Source organism: Equus przewalskii, chromosome 19 (genome assembly GCF_037783145.1).
Source record: "Equus przewalskii isolate Varuska chromosome 19, EquPr2, whole genome shotgun sequence".
Taxonomy (NCBI): domain Eukaryota; kingdom Metazoa; phylum Chordata; class Mammalia; order Perissodactyla; family Equidae; genus Equus; species Equus przewalskii.
This window is the reverse complement of record NC_091849.1, coordinates 13,174,745-13,198,461: the sequence shown is the minus strand read 5'-3', so window position 1 is coordinate 13,198,461 and position 23,717 is coordinate 13,174,745. Positions and strand designations below refer to the sequence as shown.

General features: G+C 45.3%; 1 protein-coding gene and 2 long non-coding RNA genes across 23 annotated transcripts in view; 2 read left to right on the top strand and 1 right to left on the bottom strand.

Moving 5' to 3' along the window:
- Positions 1–23,717, bottom strand: part of PHACTR1 (phosphatase and actin regulator 1) — a 500,502-nt gene that overhangs the window by 8,531 nt on the left and 468,254 nt on the right. For all 21 annotated transcript variants that reach the window (XM_070584084.1, XM_070584081.1, XM_070584079.1 and 18 more), the window contains 2 exons: positions 4,990–5,045; positions 213–274 (listed from right to left, as the gene is read on the bottom strand). In XM_070584084.1, coding sequence (XP_070440185.1) covers positions 213–274; positions 4,990–5,045 — 118 coding nt within the window. The remainder of the gene's footprint in view (positions 1–212; positions 275–4,989; positions 5,046–23,717) is intronic.
- Positions 722–7,336, top strand: LOC139077255 (uncharacterized). Its single transcript, XR_011529608.1, has 2 exons — positions 722–1,007; positions 4,402–7,336. It is a non-coding gene; the product is annotated as an uncharacterized lncRNA (long non-coding RNA).
- Positions 12,676–18,289, top strand: LOC139077257 (uncharacterized). Its single transcript, XR_011529611.1, has 2 exons — positions 12,676–12,788; positions 18,193–18,289. It is a non-coding gene; the product is annotated as an uncharacterized lncRNA (long non-coding RNA).

The following is a 23,717-nucleotide window of genomic DNA, read 5'->3' as shown; positions in this document are numbered from 1 at the left end:
AAGGGACTGAAGGTCATGAAACTGAGTGGAACACTGTCCCCTGGAGAGGTCCTGTGGAGGCGGGAGAGCTGCACGCTCTGACACTCGAGGACTGGAACCACTAATGTTGCCTCCAACGGGCCAGGCAGCTGAGCGACAAAGAGGGGGCGCAGGAGCGGAGGGTGGCCCACCTTCCCCTGGCCCGGCTCTGGAGGCACGGAGCACCACCTCACCTTTCGAGTTAGCCTCCTCTTGATCTCTCTTTTCTCCTCTTGTTCCTCTTGTTCATTCCGAGCTGAAAGAAACATTTAAGATGCTTTTGATTTTGCTAAACAGCGTGGCACACAGGTACATCCCTGAACCTTTGCAGGCTCTAGGCCAAGCACCCCACAGTTTGCAAGGGGGAAGAGAGAGCTCCTGTCCCTGTCCCGGCCACCCTTCTGTTGCGGGGGTGCTTCCCAAACTGCCTCCACTATTTCAAATTGGTGATGAGCAGGTTGACCTTATTCTGTTTTCTTTATGTCACCTGGGGTTTCAAGTCTCAGGAAATGCTGAGTTGAGAAATGTGGCCAAGACGCAAGGAGGTGGGTCCTAAAGGCGTGGGGGTGCTGTTAGGAGTGACAAGGGCATCTGGGGAGAGGTGAGGCTCCCTTCTTTGGACAAGCCTTGGGCCTCGCTCAGCTCTGCCTGGAGCCTCATGGCAACTGAAGGGGGCTCATTGTGATGCGGCCTTGTGTCTGGTGCACTGTGGGGTAGAACAGAAGACTGGCCCCTCGGGGTTGCCTGTCACCTGCTGCAGGAACAAAAGGAGGCACAGCTACTGCCAAACGCAAGGCTGGCTGCAGGAAGAGGAATTTCAAAACGCTCACCTTTCGCAAGCCCTGATTCCATTAATTCTTTGAATCTTCCAAGAAGTCCACAGAACACGTGTGAGGCCAGAGCGTGGGATACAACTGCCTGCATCTAGACTTTTAAGGAGTGTCTCAGAGCAGACTGCGAGCCTAAACGTTCTCAGTTTAATATGTGGGGTGAGTTATTCATCAGATGTTTATAGAGCCATAGGTAAAAGACCTGGGGAAGAGAGCAGAGATCTGTGGGGCAGACAACGTGGGCTTGTTTCTCCTTTAAGCTACCTGAACGACCTCAGGTACATCACTTTCCTTCTGGGCCTTGGAAGGGAAGCATGGATATAAGCATTACATTGTCTAGCTTGAAGGAAATCACGGAAGTCAACCTGTGCCAAAGAAGGCCTGTGATTCTCACCCACTGAATTTAGAATGGCATTAGGACAAGGAAGCTGCTTCCAGTTGATCTGGCATAGGGTGCATTAAGAGCACCCCGGGCACTCGTTCTCCCATTTTGAAATCACTGTTATTAGATGATGTTTCAATAACTTAACTTATCGTTATCAGTGCACACTTGCAATCCAGCTACCTCAGTACAGGACAGATCTTTAAAAGAGGGAAGCCCCTGTGCACAGAAGTGGGGTCCCGCCCTGCCCCTCCCTGCCAGCTCTCACAGCAGCAAACACAACCACACCCAACTCACGCTGCCGGTGGCAACACCTCCCACTAGAAGGGATGCTGGCAGGTGAGAGCAGAACTCAGGCCCTTGAGTGAAACCCCCAGGGGCACGAATTGGCTGCTGCTCTGCCTGCCTTTGGGGCTCAGGATCCTGTATGGGGGCAGCACAAGAAATGCCCACATCCTTCAGTGGGCCAAGGTCCCCAGAGGTCCCTGCTGCAGTTGGCCCCACAGTGCTCCAAACCCCAACGTGAGAGCTCTTTCCTGTGGATTTAAAAATCCTCTCTCCCTCCCAGAGTTCCCTTTAAATATGCAAATTCTCTTGGATAAAACCCATTAAACTAGTCAGCCATTAATATCTTAGTATGAACTAATCTATCGGAGGTAAATCGGGAGGCAGACAGCAAGACCCAGAAGAAGGGAGACCCCAGACAGGTGTATTTGCAGGTGGGAGGGAGGATGGGAGGAAACGTCTAGTCTGGATGGTGGGTGCCCAGGAGGCAGGGCAAGACACTTGATTAAAATGTATAGACTCACAGGCTATTAGGACCATAAAAGGCCGAGAGACCACCTAGTCTACCACTGTTTGTAAATGAGGATGTGAAAGCCCAGGGGAGTGAAGTGGCTGGTCACACCCTACACGGCTAGTTAGTCAGACAAACAGTTCTCTCACTAGAACACGCTGCCTCTTCCCCTGTCATGTTTTGCTTGGGGCCGGCCCTCCTCCTCATTACGGGTTACTGGCCTCAGACTCTAGTCGGGGCCTCCTCATCCTACAGGCCCCCTTTCCCAGCCATGAAGGTCAGCATTCTGTGACCAAGCACAGAGCCTTCATCTCTGATGGGCCTTTCTTTGGTCCCTCTGAGGGGCAGGGCCCCAAGCTACCACCCATGGCATCTATACCTTTAGTTCAAAGCCATTTACAAACGCAAGGTCATGAATTCTCAGGCTGAGGGTACCAAGACAACCCCATTAGGCAACTGGGAGGACAGGCCAAGAAAGGCCCACAACGTTGTCATCATCTGCTACCACCATCAGAGTGAGCTCATTATGTGCTCAAACGTGCACAGTGTCTCATTGGCTGCTGAACAAAGCAAGTGCCACCTGGGCTGGGCAGGGTGGGGCTGGGAGCCAGAGGCAGCCTCTCAAGCTCCATCACCCAAGGATGACGTCTCTGTGTACCACTCTCCAGTATCCTCAGAGAGATGGTTTCTCAAATGACCGAAAGCCCAGAAAATAAGTTTTAGAATACACGGCTTGAGGTGTTTTCTTATACCACTAAACACTTCTTGTTTGACAAGCAGACGAGGTTAAAAAAAATTATTTAAGAAAACAAAGTTCCAGGATGCAGGGAAAAAAATAAGAACTAATGGGAAAAATAAGTTCCTCTCCAAAAAGTTTTGACACAGAAATGATCAACCTGTTTGAATTTGGCCAAGCAGTTCTTTAATCTGCAGCTGTTTGAACAAGACAAGAAAGAAGAGGGGAAAGGACGAAAAGGAACCAGGTGACAATCTTTTAAGCCCACTCTGGTCCCCTGACTCTAAGCCCCCAGGCTTACTAGACTTAAGCAACTGTCTCTGAGATCTCAGTGTTTCTGGATGGCAATCAACGCCTACCACGAGGCCACTGCCTGTGATCTCCCACGGATCTGGGCAAGCAAGAAGTGGGGGCTGGGGCCTTCAGGAAGCCAGACGGGAGCTGGGGACTTTATATCTTCTCTTTCTAAAACCCTCGCCCCTGCTGAGAGGAGCACTATTTTCTGAAATCTGAATAATCGCCCGGAAGTTTTCAGCTTCTTTCAGTTTAGGAGTCAGGTTGGAGGCCCCAAGTACAGTGCGGCCCCCTGAGTAAATTATACAGAGATTCCTTCAGAAGATGACAGATCGGTGTTAGGCACGCGCGGGGGGTGAAGTGGCAGAGACAGAAGGAAGCACATGCACCCGATTTCTGATTTTAGGGATAAATGGACACCTTTCTGTTTTTCTTTCTCTTGAATAGTGGAAAGATTATAATGGACCAGGTATCAGATTGGGGCAGAAAGGGAGACATCACACAGGCCAAGTGCTTCCCTGATCAGGGGAATCATCTGAAAAAGTTCTAACCCACTTTGTAGCATATTAAGCTTAGAAACTTTTATGGGCATCCCTTGGTTAGAAAAAATATATAGACGAATTCCTAGAGACCTAGGATATACATGAGGTGCCCTCAGAACTGAGGAAGGCCAATCCTGAAAATAACACCGCTGAGAGTTGGGGAAGTGGCGGCTGGCCTGGCCCAGGCAGGCAGGATGTTGATAAAGGCCAACAGTTCACAGATGGGCACACTGGAGAGGCTGCAGACGACAAACCTCCCACCGCAGCCTTCCCTGGGGGAAGTTCGCAGCTCACTCTCAGCAAACCATTCAGTGCTGACCAAGTCACAAGACCACAACGAGGACGGGTAAAAACGTAAAATCAAGAACGCTTTAGTTTGGTTTAAGTGGAAATACCCAGCCACTCAAACTGAGGTTTCATGTGCTTGGGGTGTGTGCGCGTGCATAGCATTTCTATGAAACTCTGCACAGCAGATATTTCTCTATGCCGGAGAGGAATTAGAAAAGGGTGTGTGTGTGGGGAGAAAAGGGCCATGAATTAAACTAAAAGTACTATTTGTTGACCATCTTGAGGAAAGCGTGGGTGAGAGTGGCAGTAATGATGGAGCAGATGTGAGCAGAGAGGTTTTATTTTTAATTATTGACTATCTCCCACTAAACTGAGGCATACTGATGTCCACGAGAGGTTTAATTTGTATATTTTATACATATATATTTTAAGCACCAAATGGATTCTCTGTACATATTCAAATATCTCTGTGTCCTGAACCAAACAAGAGGCTCATTTATGTTTTCTGTCCACAGGCACAGTGGCAGTTCTGAGTTTTTCTTGAATGAGAGCATCAGGCCGGCATACCATGGCCCAGTTGTGGGAGTCCTGAGAGATGGACACGGAGCATTTCCACTTGGAATTGCTTTCTTAGACTTTAACGTTCAAAAGAGAAGGGGAATTTTATCAACAGCAGCCAGCTGCAATGGAAAGTCATGTTTTCTAAGGCCCAGTTTTCAAATGGCTTATTTGCCTTATTTTAGCCATCAATAGAGTATTTGCTGTTTTTAAGCCAATTTTGGCTTAAAGGTGACCTAACTCTCCTCCAAATCATTTAATAATAATTTCTCTGTAATTTTTCAGTTTCTCTGACCTTACAGCCCACTAAAGGGAAGGTTCCTCTTCCGGTCCGTGAGCTTCTAGGGAGCCAAGTAGATGAGAATTTGCCTTCTCAATGGGGAGGTTGTCTTGTATGTTCTAACACGCAAGGATGAAGCCTCAACCATCAGAGGGATTCTCAATCATTTCCACACAGGCACAAGGCAGAACCCTTGTGGCCCACAATTAAATACTAACCAAAGCCACCCACTACATCAGCGATTGCCATGGGCTTAGTCACTTACGTTTCAAAATGTTCCTCTGCTCCAATTCCTCTGCAGTTGGCCTCTGGCTCAGGCGCCTGCGGAAAAAATCCAGGAGAAGTTTTTGGACCATATCACATCCTCCTTGGGTCATTAATCTCCTCAGCCCTTGTAGATACATGAGACAGAGTCAGTGGCCGGAGTTCTTGTTCCATCCTGTGCTCTGAAAGACTGACTCTCACTACCACCGCCTCCTCGGTTCCTCAAATTCAACCCCAGGAAAGGCACCATGCGTCATGTCACGCTGAGCTGACCCTCCGCCTTCCTCACTTCGTTGGCCCCTCCCCAGCCCTGCTCCTCCGGTGCCTCAAGGCAAGTGGACTCGTCTCTTCACAGAAGTCCCTTTCTTTCCTTGTGGCCTCCTAACTCCAGGAACGTGGCCTCTGCCTTTCTCCCCCACCCTGAGGTTAGAGGTTGCTTCTTGCCCTGATTGTGCAGACCCAGTTGGAACACAAAGAGGCTCATGGCCCCAGGGAGACATGGGAGAGCGCGTCTGTCTGCAAAGAACAATAGCTGCTCTTCTTCTCGTCCCCACCCATTACCACCAGAGCCTTATTAGACATGGAATGACAAATGAACAAGAACAGAAATGACACTCCTGATACTGGGCATATAATTTAGTCATAACAAGTGAAACATCATAGCAGGGGCACGAACCTGCTATGATGCAACAGAAGGGGGTGGGGACAGACAACGGATGGGCACCCCATAGTGATAGAAATCTCCAGAGAACGAGGAGGGCACCAAAGAGGAGAATTACATGCTTGTATGCCTATACAAAGTTCCAGGAATGATCAACACAAAAACAATGGGCCTCAGCACTCACAGTGCATTTTTGAAGTTCTTGGAAATTACTTAACAACCCTGCAATTATTCAGCATTTTGCTTCACCCATTGGAATGAGGTGTGTGTGAGATGAGAAAATGGTAGGAGGAGTCTGAGGCTTCTCAGAGTCCTCCACTGGGACCTAAGAGGTGGAAGGAGTGCTCTCCTAGTGGCAGAAGTTGCAGGCCCTTCCCAAATATCGGCAACTAGTGTCCACAGTTGGCATCATGGAATCTGAAGAGAGAGCTAGAGTGGAAATATAAAGTCCGTGGAGTCACCAAGTATAAATATTTTAAATTCAATGCTTACTCTCACTTTAGTTCTCTTTATTGCCCTGGGCCAGAAAACAACTGATCTGTGCTACCCCAATTTCATCACCGTCTATGCTATAGATAGGGAACAGACTTAATGCCAGAGAAAAGATTTTTGGTCAGATATATGTCTGTAAAATTTATAGCACCCTGGAAACTGCTGGGAATTGTTCCAAGGTGTTTTTAAGTTTCTAAGAACATTTTCACATTCATTAGTCATTTTCTCCTCAAAACATCCCATTATGGCATTATTTATCCCCATTGATAAGGGCCAGCTGTGTATTTGGAAATTTACAATATTGGAGGTTCTAAATTTGGACTCAGCAGTCTTTAAGTCCTTTCTAAAATACCAATCTCATACTGTAGGAGGAAACTTGAGATTACAGGACTGAGCAAATTGATGTCATAGGTCTGGAATGCAGCTACTGACTCCACCGGGAATGAGCGTCTTAGAGGCTAGGCCTCACCTTTCAATTTATTTTCAAGAATACTTGTTTCTTTTATAGGGATGCACAGCCACCCTTATGGGACCGCTTATGGCACCTTTATAAGACCCAGGCTTTAAAATGAAGCTAGGGTTTTGGGGGCAGCATGTTTTGAAAAACCCCTTCGGATTCAAGGTGGAGCTTGCATCTTGGAAACAGGGCCAATGTTGTACCCCCACAAGTGTCCCCAGAACGTTTGCCCTCTGGCTTGTGCCGAGCAGCCCATTTATTCCACTACCAGATGTGTTGCCTGGTTCTGTGCTGGCCTTTTGCTTTTTGTTTTTCTTATGGGTCATGTTTGGAGGAGACAAAACAATGAGTGGCTGCACTATAACCAGAGAAAACTCTGCTATTAACTAGGCAGCCTTACAGTCAAACACACATGATTTCAAATGAGGCCCTCTATGTTTCATTTCTCATGAAAGGATCTGAGAACATAAAGGCTAAGCATAGGTATGAAATCTAGCTAAGCCCTCCCGAAGGGGATGTGCTGTAATTAGCTGTTTTGACTTTGAAATGAGATTAGGTAGGAAAATGATATTGTGGCATTGTAATGACAAAGCACTAAACAGCTCAGAACTTAGGGGGGCTGCATTCTAGTCCTGCTCTGCTCTGCTCTGTACCTACTGTCCTTGGAGAAGGTACTGGACCCCTCTGGGCCTATGTTCTTTTCTCTGCAAATAATAAACAGCACAGTCATGTACCACATAATGATGTTTTGGTCAATGACAGGCCACAAATACAATGGTGGTCCCATTAGATTAGTACCATATAACCTAGAGGTGCAGTAGGCTATATCATCCAGGTTTGTGTAAGTTCACGCTATGATGTTTTGCACAACACAAAATCGCTTAATGATGCATTTTTCAGAATGTATCTCCATTGTTAAGCAATGCACAACTGCAATTTAATAAGCTAAGGTTGATTTAATGCCTATAATGTGCAGGCATAGTTGTAAGAATGGTATGTATGTTAATTCACTTCATCTTCATAGCAGCCCCTTGAGGTAGTACCATCAACATTTCCATCATACAAATGGGAAAACTGAGGCACAAAACATTGCCTTCCTTGCCCCAGGTCACACAGCTAGCAAGTGACAGAGCCAAGACTGAAACCCAGGCCTTCTGTCTCTATAGTCTGAAGACTCTTAACCACTGTTATTTGTTTCCTATTGCTGCTCTAACAAATTACCACAAACTGAGTGGCTTAAAACAACACAAATTTATTATCTTACAGTTGTGGCAGTCAGAATTCCGAAATATGTTTCACTGTGTTAAAATCAAGGTGTCAACAGAGCTGCGTTCCTTCTGGAAGGAGAGACTCTGTTCCCTTGCCTTTTTCAGCTTCTAGAGGCTGCCTGCACTCCCTGTGCCTCTTCTAAGCCAGCAGTATAGTATCTTCCAATCTCTCTCTGACTTTGACCCTCCTGCCTTCCACTTATAAGGACTCTTGTGATTACACTGTGTTCATCCAGATAATCCAGGATAATCCCTTCATTGTGAGATCCTTAATTTAATCACAGCTGAAGAGTCCTTTTTGCCTTGAAAAGTTACATATTCATAGGTTTGGGGATTAGGACATGGACATCTTTGGGGGTACAAATATTCTGTCTACGACAACCATAACACTCTACTAGTCAGAAGCTGTAAACTGGCGTCTGGTGGGCTGGATTTGACTCTCCAAGTTTTCCTTGGATGCTCAGAGGTTACAGTTTTTTCTTATCTGAATGCCTGTAGATAGGGCGTGTGGGTCCCAGTAAGCCCAGTCCCCAGCACCCGCTCAGATACGACGTGTGAGCACGGTGACATCTGTCCTGCTTTCTTCCTTTCCAATCACTCTTGGCCCTTGTGGGTCTCTGAGGTTGCGAGCCCTGGGTGAGATCATCAAGTCACAAGGACCCTAACTTTCCTTTTCCTTCTTTCATCCACCAATCTACCCACCATTGACTAACAACCCTACTGAGGACTGGGCACCGACAGTTCCTGAGAGCTCACAGCCCGGAGGTGCACGTGAGTGATCAAATGTGCACGTTACAATTGGATCAACAATTTTCAAAAGCTAGACTATAATAAAATGTCCTCAAAATGATAAGCAAATTGGACAGGATTTAGGCTTTCAGGGCATTTTAGGAGGCACTCCAGATTCTTGCAGCATCTCAGCTTGGTTATCAAGAGGGTCAGCCAAAAACGGATCAGTAGATATGTGGAAGGTGCGGTTGAGTGCCAGGCAAAATCGTGAAGGAGATAAAGTTTTTGTTGAGGTTCTGTCTTGACTCTACCCCCTGGACTCTTCTCAAGTCCCTAAAATTATGTCATAACTCCTGTTCTCTCTCACTCCTGTCAAACCTGTCCTTAAAAATGGATGCTATATACTCAGCCACATTCAAACGTAAACTCATTCATTCACATAACAAATTATTTTTGAGCACACAATTCTGTGCCAGGTTCTGTGTTACACACTGGGGTATAGTGATGAACAAAAACAGATCAAAGTCCTGTCCTTCTAGAACTTAAAGACTAGAACGGGGGTGTAGAAGGCGGTCATTAATCACAGTCACAGAAATAAGAATAAAATGTAACTTTTGTTAGGGTGTCCATGTTGATGCACCTGGGACAATAACATTGGGATCTGACTAAATTAGGACACCAGGAAAGGAGGAAGTGACACTGTGCTCAGATCTGAAGGATGGAGGAAGCCAAGGTGCTGGGGCTGAGAGAGCAAGGGAAGAAGGATGGTGAGAAGTAAGGCAGGGGCCAGGCCGTGAGAGCCATGTAAGCTGAGTTCAGGATTTTCATCTTTTTTCAAGGAGCAACGTGGAGCCACTGAAGAGTTTAGAGTGAGTGGGAGCAGGCAGTGAATGAATATTTCAGATTTACAATAAATCACGTTGATTGATGTATGGAGAATGGAGTGGGGGAGGCAAGAGGTAGTTTGAGTAGAAGCCTTAGAAAGCTACTGCACACCTGGGAAGACAGTGGACACTTGGGCTAGGCTATGGTGGTAGATGTGCAAGTTCTTAGGAAGCCAAGTTGACAGACCATGGAGACACAGTGTATATGGACAGAGGGAGAAGGAGGAGGTATATAGGATATCCCTTAGGCTTCCTAACTCACACAACTGGATGGATGGTAATGCTGTTCAATGAGACAGAGAGCACTGGAAGGGGACTGGGGCATCTTGGTGGAGGATGGGGGAAGGGTGGAAGGGAACCACAAGTCTGGTTTGGATCTGTTGAGTCAGAATGCTTTTGCAACATCAAAGTGAAGATGTCAAGTAGGCAGCAGGATATATATAAAGATGAGAGATCCAGGCCAGTAACAGAAATTTGTGACTAGTCTGCAATATAGATAATATTTGAAGTCAGGAGTATGGAGAGCATATAGGATGAGAAGAAGACAGGGCGTAGGATGGATCCTTACAGAATTCTAATACTTAACACTCAGACGAAGAAAGATGAACCTGACAGGGAGTCCGAGGAGGGGCAGTGCATGGAGGCAGGATAAAAACTAGAGTGTCGCATCATGGAAGCAAAGTAAGCAGATGGGTGTGGTCAACAAGGAGTGCTGAGTGCTGCTGAGAGGTCAGATGAGGCCTGATAAAAAGCCCACTGGGTTTAGCACTGGGCAGGTTATTAGCAACCTCCCCTAGAGCCCTTTCAGGGGTGTGGGGAGAGAAGCCAGGCTGGAGAGGGTTGAGAACAAAGGTGAGAAAACAGACATAACAAGTAGGGAGGACTCTCCCATGAAGCCTGGCTTTGAAGGGGTCAAGAGAGTTAGAGGTGAAGGAGGCTCCAGTGAGGTTTATATTTTTCAATGGGAGAAGACGGAATGTGTTTAATGGAAAGAATCCAGACTAAGTGGTGGTGGTGAGAAGCTAAATATATAAGGAGGGAGAAGGCTCAACTGATAGTGTGGGCATCCTGAGAGGGCAGGAGAGGTTGGGATCCAAGGGACAGAGAAGGCCTCATCTTTCAAATGGAGGCGGGACAGTCTTTACCGAGTTACGAGGGAAGTAGGATAGAGTGCATTGTATGTAGGTTTGTATGGTTGGTACTGGAACTAATAAGGACGTTCTCAACTGATGGCTTTTACCTACTCTTTCATGTTGGACTATAAGAAGGCGACTTATATTAGTTTAAAGTATTATCTTTCCGGGGCTGGCCTGGTGGCGTAGTGGTTAAGTTCACATGCTCCACTTCAGTGGCCCAGAGTTCATGGGTTCAGATCCTGGGGGCAGACCGACATAGCATTCACTGAACCACGCTGTGGCAGTGACCCATATACAAAAAAGAGGAAGACTGGCAACAGATGTTAGCTCAGGGCCAATCTTCCATCTTACACACATACACACACACACACACGTAATTATCTTTCCTTGAGGGATTTGTCTTTGAAAGAGCCAGATTCGCAAACGAAAGGGATAAAGCTCTAGCTTCAGAATTCTAGTCATGAGAATTTTAGGGGAGGGGCCAGCGCCCTGGCCGAGTGGCTAAGTTTGCACCCTCTGCTTCAGCGGCCCAGGGTTTCGCCGGTTCAGATCCTGGGCATGGACTTAGCACTGCTCATCAGGCCATGCTGAGGCAGCATCCCACATAGCAGGACCTACAACAAGAATGTAAAACTATGTACTGAGGGGCTTTGAGGAGAAGAAGAAGAAAAAAAAAGATTGGCAACAGATGTTAGCTCAGGTGCCAATCTTTAGAGAAAAAAACAAAGAATTTTAGGGGACCAGGCTGCCTTCTTCACCATGTAAAGCAGCCATCTGCTTGGTTTCTTTTAAGATCTACCTTGTGCAGAAATATTGGTTAAGAGGCCGGCCCCACGGTTGAGTGGTTGGGTTCGCGTGCTCCGCCTCAGCGGCCCAGGGTTTCGCTGGTTCAGATCCTGGATGCGGACATGGTACTGCTCATTAGGCCATGTTGAGGCGGCGTCCCACACGCCACAACTAGAAGGACCCACAACTAAAAAATATACAGTCACGTACTGGGGGGATTTGGGGAGAAAAAGCAGAAAAAAAAAAGAAAAAGAATATTGGCAACAGCTTTAGCTCAGGTGCCAATCTTTAAAACAAAAAAAGGTATTGATTAATAGTTGAAGAGCAGAACACAACTGCTGTACTAATGAAGTGGTCAACTTTACGAATAATCCCAAGAATACGACAACTCCAAGAATAAAAGTAGAGATGCCTGCTGAATGTACTGTCTCTCTCTTACGCCTACATTGCTAGTTGATTTAAGTAACTGTATCTGATTTAGACTAACATTAGATTTAAAAAAATTTTCCTGACTGTATATTTAGACATGACCAATGATATGCTAGGTGGCAAGGGAAATCTTTTTGAGAGTTAAACTTTTATATAAAATGAATTATCCAAAACTAAAAGTTTAACATACTTTCAAGTGATCTACTGAAATAGCTTTGCTATTATATATGTGATCCTGGGTCTATGAGATATCTCTGAGCAGCAAAATTGTTTCCACACCTCAAATGATTTCTTCTTTACCAAGGACCACAGCTAAATGATTGCCATTTTCTGTGAACTGAAAAATCAGTGAGCTCCCATTTAAATGCCACATGCCATCAATCGCCATACGTGAGCCTTCTATTTTCTTTCAAAATTTAAGAATGGACTGTTTTTTTTATCAATCTGAACAACTCTATACTAGTAACCATAAGAAACAGCCAAATAAACTAATGCTTTTCCTTCTGCAAGAAAAGACTGTGAAAAAAAAAAAAAAACCCAAAACAAACAGCACTTCAGTTTTGGCCTTGGAAAAAGGAGACTGCTAGAGAACGTAGCTGCAAGATGCTTTAAATATATGCAGAGCAGGGAGCGGTGTCTTTGCCCATTACAGCATCTCCCCAGAGAAGTGACAAAACCCTTGTAGGTTTCGCTGGTCTGACCTGCTGACGCCGACAAGGATTCGTTCTGCTGCACAGAGCTAATGAGCTTCTGCAGGCTTCAGAACAGCAAGGTCACAGCTTTCATTAGTACTTACAACTGCTTATTGTTTTGAGGGTCCTGATTTTCAAGTTTGGATCTCTGAAGCTCTATCTGCATTTCAGGAAAAAGAAAAGCAGAAGTGACTTTGGTTTTCTGCATCTCAGCCCCAGAGGGAGGTAACTGCCTTTTCAGACAGACGGAAAAAGAAAACGCAGAGGTACTTGTGGAGAATGAGAGACAACAAGGTCCTCTCTCCTAAGGCAGGAGGAGACCGGGGTTTTCCAACAGATGCCTAGATGGGAAACGGAACAAGTGGAGATGGCGTGTTGGGGCCAGGGGAAAGGGAAGGAGCACTGAATTCTGTCCCCCATGCCTCCTTCGGGATCCTCCCCAAGAACGTCAGTTCCATGAGGGCTGGGGTATTTCTGTCTGGCCTTGGTTATCACTGCACCCCCAGTTCCTAGGAGACCACAGAGAACATAATTGGTGCTTATTTAGCAATTATTTAACCCGGATCCTACCACTTCTGATGCCATACACACTCCTTGGAACATCTTGTCAACACTTACGACTTCAGTTAGCATCTATATGCCCGTGACTCCAAAATCTATACGCTCCAGTCATATTTTTGCATTCCAGATCACCTTTCCCATTGCCGCCTTATACTCCTAACAGGCTGTCAAACTTAAAGGGTCCCAAATGAATTAATTCATCTTCTTCCCCTCCGGATCACTAGTTTTACATCCCATCCTTAGTGAGCTGCCCAAGCCAGGAAACTGGAATCATTATCCTTGTACTTCACCCTCGACAGCCGATCAACCACCAAGTCCAAACCATTTTTCATTCCAGCCCACCACCACCACCTTGGGAAAGCAGGCCACCAGCATCTCTCCTGGTAGCTGCCAGCCTATCCCACTCCAGTCCTCCTCCACCCCAGACAGATGCAAATCTGGTCCCACCACTCCCTGTTTGAAAACTATACATGCCTTCCCAGTGCCTGCAGGAGGGAGTCAAAATACCCAATGTCCTATAAAAGTTTTCATGATCTGGCCACTTGCCAAGAATCCCCCCCATCCTGTCCTCTAGACATAACCCTCTTCTCTTGATTCCTTCCAGATTTGCATGTTCTTCCTTGTATCTAAGCACTCTTTCCCTTCCTCTTTGTCTGGCTAACTGCAACAATCCCCAAGATTGTAGCTTAAATCTTAAATATCACTTCCTCTGTTCACTACCCTCTTGGTTAAGTGCCTCTACAGCATGCACAGCAGTCCTGTGGCTCCCCATCTGGTGCCTGTTACATTTCCTGTTCTTACCCATCTCTCCAGGACCCCAGGGGTTAAGCTCTGTGAGGCGGGGGCCATATCTGTCCCGTTCACCACGAGGGCTGCTTCACAAGCCTATGACCTGGGCAGTTGTACAGGGGCTCCTTCTTAGAAGGGTCCTGTGTTGGGGGTTCAATGTTCTGCTGTCGTTTTGAAATTTTCAATCATTTTTGAACAAAGAACCCCTCGTTTGCTCACCATGGCTCCGCAGTGCCTGGCACGGATTGTGGTAACTGAAGATACTTAACATTTGTGAAATAATGAAATGAATGTTGCCCCATGACTATCCCTTGTCTTTAACCTTTCCCTCTCTTCTAGTTCTTTCCCTAGGGCAAATACATGTGTTCTCCACTAGAAACAAAACACAACACCACCACCAACCTCCTCCTAACCCCACCTCCTCCCCCAGCGAAATGCCATCTCCTGCCTGCTCCTGGCTGCCAGACCTCTCAAAAGACCCATCACAATTTGGCTTCCATCCATACCATTCCATTGCACACGTTCTCCACTGGGGACGATTTTACCCCCCAGGGTACCTTTGCTAACATCTGGAGACATTTTTGGTTGTCATGATTGGGGAGGATGCTACTGGCATCCAGTGGGTAGAGGCAAGGGATGCTGCTAACCCTCCTATGATGTACAGGAAAACCTCACAATAAAGAATGGTCCAGTCCAAAGCGTCAACAGTGCTGAGGCTGAGAAACCTTGCTCTACTGAATCAGTTCCTGTCAAGGTCATTGAGGATTTCATTGCCAAATCCAGTGGCCTTTGTAAAGTCCTCATTTTACTTGACCTTTTTCTATCACATGACACCTTTGACTAATAGCTACTTCTGGAATCTTTTTCTTCCCTAGATTTTCAGAGGTCTCACATCTTCTTTTTTCACTTTCTTAGTTCCTGCTTCTCAGCAGGTTTCAAGCAAGACAAAAGCCCCAGAGGTGCCCTCTCCTTCAGGATAGCTTCAGGGACAGTCCCATGCATACCAGTGACCAGCGTGGGTCACTACCTCACAGGGGTGGGACCTTGGATGAGTTGGCATTCCTCTTACGCTGCTGCCTTTTCATTCCTGTGCAACGGAGCAAAGGAAATCCTCTAATTGCCAGTCTCTGTCAGATTTCCTAGAACTTTGGTGTTGAAAATGGGCAAGGGAGGAAGGGAAGGCCTTAGCCACATTGTTCCATTCCTCTGCTAACAGCCTGCAGTGGCTTGACATTGCACTAAGAATAAAGTTGAGACTCACTTCTCACCATGGCCTGCAACGTCAGTGCAATGCGGCCCCACACCTTGTTCACCTTCTCTCTCTTATTCACGTTGAGATAACCCAGCCACATATCCCTGTTTTAGAGAAGCTGCGATGCCCCCTCTTACTCCACCAGGCCGAACTAGTGAATCCCTCTGCTGTGTCCCCCCAGCTTGATCATGGCCTCATCCATTACACTGATAATACCCATCTACACGAAGATCTTCTCAATTGGACCATGAATGCTTCAAAGGCACAAATTATGTCTTATTTATCTCTGTGTTTCTAGGCTCAGTGTAGCGCCTGGCACACAGGAGGGGCTCAACAGATTTTTGATGAGGACGTAAATTAATAATACTTTAACTCTGGAGTTGTGCCCATGGGGATGACCAGGACTCTGGGCTTGCATAAGGTGTTCCTGCCACTAGAGAGGTTCCTCTGGGAAGGCTGATAGCAATTTTGCTTTTATATCTCAGAACTACGCCCTTCTACCCTTTCTCTGCAAACTAGACATAAAAACTCTTAAAATTGTTGATCAATGCACCCAACTCTTTCTAGGAATTTCAGTCAATAATTTTCTATTTTTTTCCTCTTCATCATTCCCCTCAAGCCAGTAACAAATAGCCTGGCTACAGCATAGGAAATAGCCCAGAGAGGGGAAAATGGACTGGGATCCAGAGCCTGCCTCCGGGCTTGCCTCCACCATTAACCAGAAGGTCGCTCAGTACATTACATTGCCTTACCTCTGCGCCCGGGTTTCTCCGTATGACAAATGGCCATATCAATCATCTAGCCTGCCTGCTGCATAGGAGTGTCGAGAGGACTGAATGAGAACCAGATGTGAAAGTTCCTTTAAAAATAAGTAGAAAGCATGCAATATTCTTTTTATAACTTGAAAAAAAGTTTCTTACCTCAAACAGATAAATAGGTTACTGTTAAGAGAGAAATGATTCTGGCTTTATTCATCAGAGGCTGTGGCCCCAATGTGAGGCCCCAAGGCTAAGACAAGGTATTGTGAAGTAATAACCAGGGAAAATACTGAAATAATTCTGGTCATGTTGAGTCGAAATCATTCTGGGAATAACAATGGGACTTGTGTGTGTTGCCAGGCATTAAACCCACTAAAAAAAAAAACAAAAAAAAAACAGGACAAAAACGGAGGGCCTACACAGCAAATACTTTTAGAATTATTAGGATTATTTGCCATAAAGCCAATGTTAGCAATCAGGAAGACTGCACTTTGAAAGAGAATCTGAGTTGTTACAACAGAAATTGAGACAGCTAATGAAATTAAATAAAGAATATACTCATTTCAATAAGGCTACCTTTATATGAAAAATTAATCAAAACAAATGCTAAAACAATGTGATGTTAAAAGATAAAGAATGTGGGAATAAAAAAAGTGTCCACTATTCTGTCACTTCAAAGTGACTGAGGAGCTTTGGTCACCTTTAGCTTAATCTTATCTGCCCATCCATCCATGCATCTGTCTGGCTGGCTGTGCATGCATGCATCTATCCACCCATCTGTCCATGTGTGAGTCCATCCATCCATGCATCACATACCAGACATTGGTTTAGGCCTTCAATGAGAGCTAAGTATAAGAACTACAAACATTAGCAAGAATGGCTGTGTGTGGATTATATAATAAATTTCTGCCATCAAATAGATACTGTTTTATCTTTTGCCCTTAGCGTCTCCTTTCTTTGTAGCCCTTCCTTTCTTTTTTCAATCCTCCAATAGATAGTCCTACTAAGTTAACATTCTCCCTAGGAGCACAAAGCATTTTTTTAATAACATTCCATCAGAGTCTTCTACAAATTTAATATGATCTGGTTAAGAGGTTAAGGCAAAAGACTGAGATTGAGGCAAAACCACTACATCACTACTGCCCCTAATTACCACACTTCACTAGTCTAGTGGGAACAAAACATACCCTTATGTTGTACCTTCAATGCTATCCTTCGTCCTTCTCTTATAGCATTTTGCCATTTCCATTGTTTCTGAGTCAGTGGTTCCCAATCCTGTAGCACATTAGAATAACCTATGTTAGCTTAAAAAATACCAATGGCTGGGCCACACTCTTGACCAATTAAATCAGAATATATGAGCGTTGAGCGCCAGCACAGACATATATTTTTTAAAGCTTCCCAAGTAATTTGAACGTATCCTTAGGATCTATGAAGCATCCCTTTAAATCAGTGCTTCTCACAGGGTGGTCCCTGAGCCAGCAGCATCAGCAGCATCTGGGAACTTGTTAATCATGCAAATTCTTGGGCTCCAGGCCTACTGAATCGGAAACTCTGGGAGTGGGCCCAGCAATCGGTGCTGTTTTAACAAAATCGCCAGGAGACTCACATGCACATTAAAGTGTGAGAACACGGGCTCTGGATGGTATTATAAAACGTTGGAGGAGGCTGCTTCAATAGCTGGGGTGCCGAAGAGGCAAATGGGGAAGATGAGAGAGCATGTGAGGATTTGGAGATATTTTGTATATCCTGAAGGGGGTTCAGTCATTGTTCACTTGGCTGAATTGAGGGAGATCATTGAGCAATCAGGCGAGAAATGGAGCGGGCAAGATGTTGGCCTCCATCTACAGGGGGAAGAAGTGAGATCTGTTTTCTATCTTGTAGAAATAAGATCCTGAAGGAGTTAGCAGCCATAATTTAGACAAATGGGTTTAACACTTATTTAGTGTTTATTATATTCAATTCAATATGATTCAAGATATATCTGTTGAACATTTTCTAGATAAGGTGCCGGGTAGATGGGAATTAAAAAGATAAATATGATATGTAATAAAACTCTCTGGAGTTAGAGATGTGTAGCTTCCTGGCCTTGGGGAGCTATGATGGGGTTCTTTCTCTGTTCAGAATTTACCTCCTCTCTTAACCTGGTGCATCTGAGAATCTCCCACATATCTATAACTTCTTCATGTAAAAATAGATAAGCAGTCTTCTGCTTTCTTGGTTCTTAGGGAAGATGCAACTAACAGTAATCTATATAAATCACATTGAAAAACAGAGTCATCTCATTGGTCAACTCTGGTTGTTTGACAGGGGCTGCCTGGAGCTCTGTGTTGAGAAGGATTCTGAAGCCTGCCCACACCTTTGTAATCAGTCCTGTTGTAAATAAACCCTCCTCGAGTTCTCATAATGAGTGAACCATCTGTTTTCTGTTGGAACCTTGGTGGATGGGAAGATCACGGTAGGGAGACCCTTCCTTTTTGATGGAGCTGTTCAGATTTGAGGCTGAAGATACCAAAGGAGAAGGACACATTTGCTTTGACAGTCAGCTAAGCATATCAGCTCTGGTGATTGACAGAGTGACAGACAATGGCGATCTGACTAGATTATTTTTGTACCATTTCTCTTTAAAGGTAGAGGCTCAAACTGGGCACAACGCTCCAACCAAGAGGAATAAGTTAAGAAAAATATTTGGATGACTTGCACACAATACTCCCTGTGTCCCACAGACACATAATCTCCAATCTTCGCAAATTATCCCAGTTATTTCTGGGAGTCCTCGCTTGGTTTTTAACATGTCCTCCAAACATGTCCTATCATTATCAAATGACACTGGCCATTTCCTTCCTTTTATGCCTTAGCCCCTTCAGTGAGGTCTCTTGCCTTTACTGCTGGAAAAGCCACCTGACAACACCTGGTCATTTCAACTACTGCTAAAGATGTCTGCCCAGCGTGAGGACATAGATGTCCATGTCAATGGAGCCCACCTCCTGCAAGAGAGTAGACCTCTGGTGGACTCAGAACATGCCCACCAAACATACCCACAACTGTCTGAAACTCAGCAAAAAACCTGATTCAGGCTCAAGCAGGAACTTCCAGTATGCACAGGAATCTAGGTAGACTTTTCTTAACTTGAGCCTTATCTGGGTATCCCTGTACTTATTTTCCCTACTTCTTTAAAGAATATTGCTTTGGATGAACACAGATCTCTTGGGAAAGGACAAAGAGCGATTCAAATGAAGAGAGGAAGCTCTGGGGGTCACTGATGAGTGACTGTAATAGACAATATCATGATTATGTTGACACGCACAGCCCAGACAATACAAAAACGTCCTAAGAGTATATACTTATTCATCTACGCATTCATGTATTCATTCAAAAAGTATTATGGTTCCAGATTTTCCCAGTGCCCCTGCTTTGCTGGTCCTCAATAAACAGCATATATAGCCCTTGATCACTTTCCAAAGCAAGGCGAGGGATGAGAAGTTGGAAATAGGCCCTAGGATGCTCCTCTCATGTCCCACTCTGACTGTGACACCTGGACTCCTCCTAGGACCTGCAGAACATGTGCAGCTCATGCTTTTTCATGTTCACCCCCAATGGGCCCATCTCTCATCTCGGGGACGTTAGCACTTCCCAAGGAGGGGTCTGAGGGTAGAAGTGAGGCAGAAGCCAGGAGACAGGTGGCAGGAATCCCCTGGCCTCCTTTCCCCTCTTCATTGAATGAGTCTGCAGCTATTTTTCCCCAGCTGCCTCCCAGGGCCTCTCCTGCACTCCTATTTCTGGAAAAAATAACAACTCAAGTTCAGATGAGATCCCATGCTGTTTAGAAACCTGGAGACAAAAACACAAAAGCCCCAATGAGTCTCAGATGCTTGAGTGGAGGGGATTTTGGTCACATTATTTTGCAAAGTTTTCTATACTTCTCTTTTATGAAAATCTCATTTCCTCTACTGTTTCCTGAGACATCTCTCCACAATGTTAAATGTGAAGCTTCATTTTTAAACCAATAGCCTGACAGCCCAAAGGAGTGGCACAGAATGTGGTTATTCTCATTAAACTATAAGTGCTTTCCCGTGCCCTGATAATCTTTCACAAAATACATTTTTGTGTATATGCAACAAAAAGGACCCCCTCCTCACCACACACCCCATTTTTCTCCCCAGTAGCATTATGGGTTTTAGGAATGTCTAACCAGTCTGGATTTGCATTTTCGCATTCTTTGAAAATCTTTTTGTTAATTTTAAAGCGGTCAGGAATAATGGAATGGTTTTTTTTTTGGTCCAGGAAAGGATCTACTTATATGGGAAAGGGAAAGAGGAAAAAGAACGCAAAAATGGGGAGTGCTATGGATGCTTCAAGTAGACTTTATCTTGATTAGATAGGAAACAAATACAAATGATTTCTCACTGCTTTCTTGGCCTTATCGACCCAATGCATTGGGGGATCCCTTGTGAGAAGAGACTGTTCCCCTCAAATATGTTCCTAAAAAGAGACCACGAATTTATATAACATACCTACCACAGGGCTGTCAGCTCCCAGCCTGGTGAATGTTAGTCCACGTCCTCTTCCCTGCCTTATGTCCTTTTTTGTTTTATTTCCTCACATTCTGGGCACATCAGATACACAGCACACAGACACCCTCACTCTCCTGCACGTGCACTTCGACATGTGAAACGAGAGGGAAGTCAAAGACCACGGCAGCACCAGCAAGCGAGCAGGCAGATCTCCACATCGAAATGCCCCAGAAGGAGCCAGGGAAAACCTGGGCAGAATCCATTAGCAGCCCTGGGCTGGGACTGTACTGTCCCTCACAGGAGGCACCGCCAAACCAACTCCTGAGGTGTCAGATAAACACCCTCCTCCATCCTGAGGGAAACGGCTGATTGTAGAACATTCTCCTCAGTCAGGAGCCATCGCCTCTTTCCAGGAGAGCGCCGAGAACGGCCGGCATCCTGACCGCACTGTGTCTTCAACAAGGGGTCATTGGGAGGCTGAGCTGGTCTGAAAGCAGCATCCTACACAGGGGATAGGAACACTCGGCCACTCAGAGCCCTGAAAGCCACCCTTCTCAGCCAGGTCCGTGTTCACGGAGAAGCTGGTGGAGGGGACAGGATCAACCACAGCAACACCCAGGGACTCCTCTCAGCACCTCCTTTCTCTAGTTAGAAAACGGATTCCTGACATTATGTGTGCATCAAAAACACACATGGCTTTCTTCATGCCATAAGTGTTGTGTCCGTCTCTTGTCACCAGTTTTACACACATCCCACAAATCTATGGTTTTGAAATTTCCTGGAGTTGCTGCCACAATCTCTCTTCATATCTGCGAGACACCTGGTTTAGGTATCACCTGTGTCACCTGTCCTGAGGTGAGAGTTTTGAGGTTAGGCCTGTCTTGCGCTCAAGGAGTCCCATGTTAGTTTTTGACTTCTACTCACTGGTGTCCCTCTCACTGGCCCCCGCCTCTTCCTGCAGGCCTTGGAATCTGGCTTCGGCAGCATAAACAAGAAGACACTCATCCCCTGTGGATGTTCCTTTTCAAGAGAGGCCTGCTTGGCATTGCAGGGGCGCTTTCTTTCTTGAGACAACACGCATCTTCTGCTAAAATCGATTCCCTGTCTCTCCTTCCTGGAGAAGCAGGCCCTTCTTAGCTGGCCAACAGCTGAGCCACACAGCTTTCGATGGTACCTGGTTGTCCTTGAAATAGCTTCTCTAATTGCTCAGGTAATAAATCAAATGGAAAAGAATGGACAGTATCCCTAGGATAATTTGTAAAGCAATACGGTGCTTCAGATTTGGACTAATAAGTAAAAGTAAATGGAACCATTTTGATGATCAGCGAAATTAGCACAAAGAAAAACCTATTTGTGTGAAGATAAATAGAATTTCTCCCTCTAATGGAGATATTTTAAGCTTATGTACTTTTCAGATGGATCTAGTGTCAATACTGTGAAAGCAAGGCCATCTTCTCTAAATGTCTTCAGTCTGGAAATTTAAATGTGTCATCTCTCTCTTCTTCAGAGGACCAGACAGTAAATACTTTAGGTTTGGTGCACCACATGGCCTCTGTCACAACTACTCTACTTTGCCACTATAATGTGAAAGTAGCCATAGGTATTACATAAATGAAAAGCGAGTCTGTGTTCCAAGAAAGCTTTATTTACAAAGATTAAGCGGTGGGCCGGATTTGGCCCTCCGGCCGGCCCCTGGCCTAGCGTGTCAGCAGTGCCTGAAAACGCTGTCCGTAAAGCATAAACCAGTGGAGTGGAACCACAAGAACTGTCAGAGCTTACTCAATGCAAATTATTTTGGTTCCTCAATGCAAAACAGGCGATTCTTTAGTCATGTGCTGTGTAGCTCTTACCCCCATAAGAAAGATGTAATATGCTGGTCCTTCAACACATTAGACTGAAAAACAGCACTGCCAAGGGGCCACAGAGAATGATGCTGATGACTAACAACAGTTAGGCAAGTCTTTAACCATTGTACAGTCTGATTTATGGACTGTGGGTGGCAGTACAGGATGGAAGCCCGAACATCATATCCTCTTCCTCTTCATCACCATCATCATGAATAAAATATCTGGAAGATGCATTGGCTTTTCTTAGTTGGCATGTTGTTTTGGTTACTGTTGGGTGTTTTTTACACACACTCTCTCTCTGCTGAGTTCTCTTGCTCCACTGTGGCTTCCGGACATCTGTCCCTTGCTCATGCTTTGGCCCATGTGAGGATTAGACTTTTGGTGGCTCTCCAGCTGGATTACAGCTGCAGGGTGTGGCTGTGGCTATGAGTTCCTCCACTGTGGCAGCTAAGAACATGCTTCTTGTAAGAGGATTTATTGCCCATCTATTAATTGGCCTTCCAACGATGATTTAGCTCCTCTCAAAGGGTCCATGGCCTTAGGGCCTTATCAACTCAACAGGAGGATGACTTTGACAGACATAAAGATCAGAATTTCTCCTTAAATCAAGTTTACTTGTCAAACAGGCAGCTTGAAAACTTTCATGGAAATTGAGAGTTTTAATGTTTAAGAAACTGTTCTATATATTTTTACATATACCTCAGCATTCTATTATTAATAAATTAGTAAACTGATATCATGTAACACATGAGATAAATTTATGACAAATTTTAACTAATTTCTTAGATAGTCTAAACCCGACATTATACATAGGCTTTTAAAAAAAATGAATAGACTTATTTTATTTTTGCCTAGACAAAGTTACATGACTTTACAGTTCCCTCATGGGAAATGCTTCAGCATCTCTCGGTTGCATTGCTGTTGACTGTGGGGTGAGAATCAGATTTTGCAGGCTGTGGCTCTTGAATGGCTCTGTTGGTTAAGGACTGTGAATAGAGAGAGCAAGGTGACAGAGAACCCAGACGGAGCGAGAGCCTACACTGGGCAGGGGAGGTGCTCCAACTGTGCTGACATGGCAGGCTCCAGGCAGAAACCACCCACTCAAGTTCGACAAATATAAAGGCAGCACCAAGTCACTTAAGGAGGGCAAGCTCATGGCTTCTCTTGGATGGGACATGGACCCGGCTTCTTGGGTTGGACCGTGTAGGTGGCAGATTCAATGGTTCAATCAAATTTGGGGAGGGCAGCTCCGGTGTACGTAATTTTAATACACAGGAAGATGCAATTACCTGTCTTAGCATCTTTTAAGACGGAGCTTGATAAGTTACAACATGAAGAGGAGGAAAACAAGGGAAATCAGAACAGTCAAAAGGACGGCTGGATTTGTGGGAGGTTGAAAAGTTATGAAACACATTGATTACCCGTCAGCACCCACTATTTATCTGTCTGCCTACTTTTTTCCAAAGGAACTAAC